Source organism: Ostrea edulis, chromosome 1 (genome assembly GCF_947568905.1).
Source record: "Ostrea edulis chromosome 1, xbOstEdul1.1, whole genome shotgun sequence".
In the NCBI taxonomy this organism is placed as follows: domain Eukaryota; kingdom Metazoa; phylum Mollusca; class Bivalvia; order Ostreida; family Ostreidae; genus Ostrea; species Ostrea edulis.
In genome coordinates, this window is record NC_079164.1 from 2,540,823 (window position 1) to 2,547,466 (window position 6,644).

Below are 6,644 nucleotides of genomic sequence, written 5' to 3' on the forward strand. Positions count from 1 at the left end.
CCGACCATCAGATTAATTGCATGTTTACTTCGAAATGTTGATAGAAAAATGATCTCTGTATACAATTTAGTAGTGATCAAGTCTTCCAAATATATGTTGCCATTCACATGGAAACAAATTGTGCTGCTCTGCTATCTGAATTTATTCAAAAGCTTCTACACGAGAAAAAAATCTAAATCTCTCCCTGTTGCCTTCAACTCAACATTTAGATATATTGACGATGTTTTATCTATTAACAATATAACCATTTTCATTCATGTTTCGATTCGATAGATCCATGTGAGCTCGAAATAAAAGATATCACAGAGTTTTCCAAGTCTACATCGTACTTAGATGTTTTATTGAATAAAGATGTTAATGGCAAATTAACAACGCAACTTTATAACAAACATGATAACTTTAGCTTCTCGATTGTCAACTTTCCATATTTATGTACATTGTAGCATTATTCCAATATCTTCTGAATATGGTGTTAATGTCTCTCAACTGATGCGATACGCAAGAGCTTATTCTGCGTATGATATGTTTTTAAATAGAGACAGGCTAATAAAACAAATTGACGTTGTAGGGGTTTCAACCGTCTCGTTTAAAGCCAGCATTTAGCAAATTATATGGTTGTTAAAATGATCTAGTTTGCCAATACAACCTGTCATTGGGTCAAATGCTGTCTAACATATTTCACACAGGTTGTTAGACAGTTCTTTCCACACTGATTTTGACTTTGGATTGCCCCGTTTACCCGATCAAGATATAGGGCTCACGGAGGATGTCACAGGTCAACAGGGGATCATTATTCCTGCTAGGCACAGGTCTGATTCCACCTCTGGTATATCCAGGGTTCCGTGTTTGCTTGACTCATATTTTTGTGTTCTTTATAGGAGTATTGCGAATAATCACTGTTTGTTATATAAACTTTTTCAAACCAATTATCAATATCAGTTCAATTTGAAATTTCGCGGGTACGTTCAGACAGGTTATGAAAATCTTTACTGGGATACCATCCGCAAAACAATGTGACGTCATAATTGAAATAAGTATATCACTAAGTATATATCAAGTCCCGATTTTATTTTAATGTAAGTTTTATTTATGCATGAAATAAACCATGCAACTACTAAGATCCAAAGACATATGGAATGTTATACTTATTTCTTATAGGAGTTATGAGATTGATCACTGTTCGTTATCTTCAGTTTTCATACTGTTGTCGTTGAATTTCTGACTGATCGACTTAAAAGAAAACTGACGACGTCAGAACTCTACATCGAGTGACGTTGACACATGTAAAGAATTTATCAAAGTGTGCAGTGTAAATATCAACAAAAGGTGGAGTATTTGAAATGTATGGCATGAGATACATGGGATATACATTGAAATGCTGAGAATTTATTGATACTATGAAGGCATGTTGATTTCATTCATTGACGACTTTGTTTAACGGGGAAAACATTCCATTTAGCATGTCGATTCGATTTTCCTCTGTCACACACTAAAATAAAACTGCAAAAGTAGCACACTATGCCGCATACTTTTAGAGGCTTTTTATACACCGCGTGAAAGGTCATAAACTAATACACACGGATATTACTGATATAATCATCTGTTAAGAAAACGTTTAATGAAAACTGCATAGCATCAGTGCAAAATACAAGGTGAAGATAACGAACAGTGATCAATCTCATAACTCCTACAAGCAATACAAAATAGATAGTTGGGCAAACACGGACCCCTGGACACACCAGAGGTGGGATCAGGTGCCTAGGAGGAGTAAGCATCCCCTGTTGACCGGTCACACCAGCTGTGAGCCCTGGGCTACATGATTTCGTGTTTAAACGTTTAATAATTATTTCATGGAGCATGCCCTGCCTTAACATACCCGCGTTTAGACTTATCCACGTTGCACGCATCCATTATTCTTAAATGGAATACATGTAGTACTTTTTCTCCAATCCAAATATGTTATGAAATGTCATTATATCTTAAGTATATGCTGCTCAAAACTATCAGGTTAACTATTGAGATAGATTACTCTTAATTTCCTAGATTGATAATAGTTTGTTACTTTCAGCTTTTGATTGGTATGTAAGCATATCCTCATATGAGGAATAACTACAAAACTTGTTTGTTTGTTTTTTATTAAAGAAGCAGTGTTATCCATAGAAACAATATCATAGTTACAAATGCAAATTGAAATTATGAAATTGAGTCATATGTATTTTACATGCATATACCAAAGTCGTTCAAAATCGTTGTATTTGTTATGCTTGTTATTTCCAATCTCGAATGATAACATCGAACTAGGTGAAGAGTCATAAATTTTGACAATGGCTATTGATATCCTTGAGAGTTCTTACTGCGCCAATGCTTAATGCGACATGGGAACTCCGTGTGCAAAACCGAATCTGCAAAACCGTACTCTTCGCTTCTAATATCGGGCGAAGGAAGGGAAAACTATTACATATATATGCTAAACATCTTAGTTTTAAGGCGGCGCTGGGATCGCGGATCGAACTCTGGACTCCCAGATGCGAAAGGACCGTTTTGACCATTAGATTTCCCCAACCTTCGCATTCAATATGGTGATCAGTTCAAAATGTTAACAATATTATCAGTTTCACGGTACGGTGTGAAAGTATTGTTAAAGTCATGAAAATTCCATTCGATTCTGCATGTGCACAACTTCGGGTGTACGAACTATTCTGAAATATCCAACAACTTAACAAGACTATATGGTCTGTCTTCAACGTCAATCTTTGTATCGTTCCTTTGTATTTCTCTTGCCATAGAACCTTCCATTCGTGTGACAGGTTTTGGAGAATCTTTCTCAAACTCAAACAGTTTGCTCTCTGAAGTACTACGAATGATATCATGAGAAAATTCTGTGTTTTGTTTATTTTCACCAATGTTGATACGAGAATTCCGAGGTAAAGTGTTTGCTTTCATGAAGGGAGAATCCGTTATGTCTGATGGTTTCAATGAAACATACACTTCCTCGTCTTGGTTTATGAACCCTTGTTTTTGTGTTCCGTCCTGATTAATAATTCTACTTTGCTTTTTCCTGAGCTGGAGACGGCTATACTCACAATCGTTATCATATCTATCGTAAACGTTTTGTTTTGTTACAAGTCCGATTCCACAAGCCCCAATTTCGCCACTCGCACAAGATGAATTATGAAATTGTGGAAAAGTACCACTACAAACATTAAATTGTGAGTAGCGAATTTCAGCGTAGTCATCCGACTGTTCCTCCGCAGCTAAAGTCGTATCGGCGGGGTCTTCATCATCAACGTCTTGTTGAATAACATTATCACCTGCAATATAATATAATGACCTCACGATTAAAATTAAAGGAAGTTCTGTGTTCATGTTTCACAACACATGCTATTGCATAATTTACAATTATTACTGAAATACATTATATTATAATGGACTAGTGTAAGGCATAAAATACATTACCTAGTCTGGGGTGATAGGAACGATAATTACACCTAAAAGAAGAAAACACACTATCTATATTCAGTATTAAGCTATCATGGTTTTTGTATGTAAAATTTATACGGTACCAATTTTGATGCACCAGATGCGCATTTCAACAAATAATGTATCTTCAGTGATGCTCAACCGAAATGTTTGAAATCCGAAATAACTATGAAGTTTTAGATCTAAATATAGCCAAAAACAGCGTGCCAAACAAGTGGAGCCAAATTCGTCCAAGGATAAGACCTATGCATGAGGGAGATAATCCTTAATTTTGAAATGAATTTCTAAATTTTATAACAGCAATTAAATATACATCCGTATTTTCAAGCTAGTAACGAAGTACTTAGCTACTGGGCTGTAGAGACCCTGTAGAGACCCTCGAGATTGTTGCAAAATTTACAAATTTTCACCGTTTAGTTGTCCGTAGATAAACCAGAATCCCAAATATGAAAATTGTAGCTAGAGAACCAATTAAAAGGAAGGAAACTGACATCCATTGATTGCTGTCATGATGATATGAATGTATGTTGGGAAAATCCTCTCTAGGGTGTATGATGCGTGTCGGGTTGAATCTAAATTTTGTCTGAACATTTTTATCTGGGACCTCTGTCGGTCCTGCTTCCTTTGAGATGGACTTCACCGTTGAATCGTTGGGAGACATTGTTGAGTATGAGATGACCTCAACCGTTGAATCGTTGGGAGGCATTGTTAAGTGTGAGATGGCCTCAACTGTTGTATTATTGAAAGATGTTGTTTCATTAGTGTTGTACTCATGATCAGCTACAAATAGGAATAATTACGTATTTTAGGAGAATAGACACCGAGTAGGTAGCAAACAGTTAACAATGTCAAATATCCTATAGAGTATAAAGTATCAAGAGAATGACAAAACGGAAGTCTGGTTACAGAGGTTGAATCAGGTGCTTAAGAGGTGTAAACATCTTCTGTTTATCGGTAAAACCTTATCTCTAATCTGCCTTGCATGTATTCTACAACTAAATCGATTTACATTGAGAGGTATTATCGTAGGTTGTTTACTTACATGTTGTACACCCTCTAGCTGAATCGCAAAGGTGAGCATCACATTTGCATTCACGTTTGCAAAGAAAGCCGTAAAATCCATTAATGCATTGTTCATCACAATTCCACCCAAAGCTACCCAGCGCACATTCTACAACAGATTAAAGTAAATACAATTATATTTAACGATACAACAACGGTTCTATTTGAATTCCAATGCATTTCAACATTGTTCGGAAAATTTGTAAATCACTCCTTGAATATTACATATAAATACACATATGGTATTTCCTTTATAAAATTGATTTTAAAAACCTGTATATCAATATGAAGAAATATCATTCATTTCGATGATTCAATGGAAAATCTTTCTATTTTTATAAATTGTCAAAGAGAACTTCATATGTAAATGAATTCTTGAATTGTACTTACCTACACAGCTGTCAGTGTCAGTATCGAAAAATTGATTGTAACAGCAAGTAGAGTTAAACCTAAGACAGTATGAAAATGATTATCAATGATGTACGAAATGGGATATATTGCTTATTTCATTTCAAAATGACGAAAAGTGAAAAGTGTCTGTCAAGATTAGGGAACAATACCATGTTTTAAAACATATTTATTGATAAATTATGTATTTCAAAATGAAATCGTTAAATAAATGAAATGACAGATTAAATCATGATAAAATTAATACATGTACATACTTGTTACACTCATCCTTACTAGATCCTTCTCCCTGACGCAAGATCTCCGCCATAATATACCAAATCTGAACAAGAACTCGTGCATCCATTTTAAAAGTTTATTTTGGATCAAAAACTATTCATCATCAAGGAAGATATTGCATGTAACCACTTAGCATTTTAGGAAATGCATTAATTACACTAATAGCAAACGAAAAAGAATAGCTGGGGTCGATTTAATAAACTAAAGTGTTTCAATGGATCAAATGCTTATGACTTGTTTCACACCAATTGTTAAGCCGTTATATACACCCTGATGTTGACTACGGACTACTCCGTTTACCAGATCAAAATATAGGGTTCAAGGCGAGAATAATCGGTGTATAGGGGATACTAACTCCTACTAGGTACCTGATCCCACCTCTAGTAGATTGAGGTATTTGTGCTTGCCCTCCTCTTAATTTTTGTATTATTTATAGGAGTTTTGAGTTTAATCATCGTTCTATATCTTCACCTTTTATTTGACCCTAAGTCATGATGTAAAGGTGAAGATAACGAACATACCTATTTACTGTGAATACAATGCGAGCGCACGATGATGAAACAATCAACGCTTTGTGAACTGTTAAAGCAAACGTTCTGTATATACATTTTCAAGAATCTCCCAATTATCATCCTATACAAAACTTTAATTCCCTTTATCGCTTCATCTGTGCCGATTGAAATTTTACATAGGAAAATATGGGGGAAATTCTTGAAAATGAACATATATAGAATTACAGATAAACGTTCTAATTTATCATTTTTATGTTTGTTTACCGTGCATTTACTATTAGCTTTCCTTGCGCTCTTCGTTCACAGTTGTCCATTCAATTTTCGCAAACCGTTCGCATCCAGAGTTCACAAACCCTCCATCGTTTGCTCTTTATGCGCTCGCATTGCCTTCACAGTGTTCTGTAATTTATCTTTTCATCGTCCCCAGGCAATCCAAAGTGAAAGGATGGAAGGTGAAGATAACGAGCAGTGATCAATCTCAAAACTCCTATAAGCAATACAAAAGAGATAGCTGGATAAAACAGACCCCATGTATATACATGTACCCGGAGCGGGATCAAGTGCGTAGGAGGAGTAATCATCCCCTGTCGACAAGTCACACCTACCGTGAGCCCTTGATCAGGTAAAGGGAGTTATCTATAGTGTAAAACTTATACGGTACCAATTTTGTTGCACCAGATGCGTATTTCGACAAATAATGTCTCTTCAGTGATAGTCAAAATCAGTGTGCTAAGAACGGCTTAACAATCGGTATAAATGACGTCAGACAACATTTGACCCAATTATAAGTTGTAATGGCAAACTATATCGTTATATCTTTATAAGGAGGACAAAATGAAAAGGAGAACGTATCCAAGAGTGGAAATAATATTTTAATACTGTAAAGGGGGATATTCGCTTGGG

The 6,644-nt window shown here is 35.4% G+C and overlaps 1 protein-coding gene across 1 annotated transcript; it reads right to left on the reverse strand.

Moving 5' to 3' along the window:
* Window positions 1-2,117: 2,117 nt before the first annotated feature.
* Window positions 2,118-5,326, reverse strand: LOC125664471 (uncharacterized). The gene is made up of 6 exons (XM_048897246.2): window positions 5,208-5,326; window positions 4,933-4,991; window positions 4,523-4,651; window positions 3,891-4,260; window positions 3,457-3,488; window positions 2,118-3,311 (listed from the first exon to the last, which is right to left on the reverse strand). The coding sequence occupies exons 1-6, from the start codon at window positions 5,294-5,296 to the stop codon at window positions 2,695-2,697; spliced, it is 1,296 nt and encodes a 431-aa protein (XP_048753203.2). The 5' UTR covers window positions 5,297-5,326; the 3' UTR covers window positions 2,118-2,694.
* Between the last annotated feature and the right edge of the window lie 1,318 nt (window positions 5,327-6,644).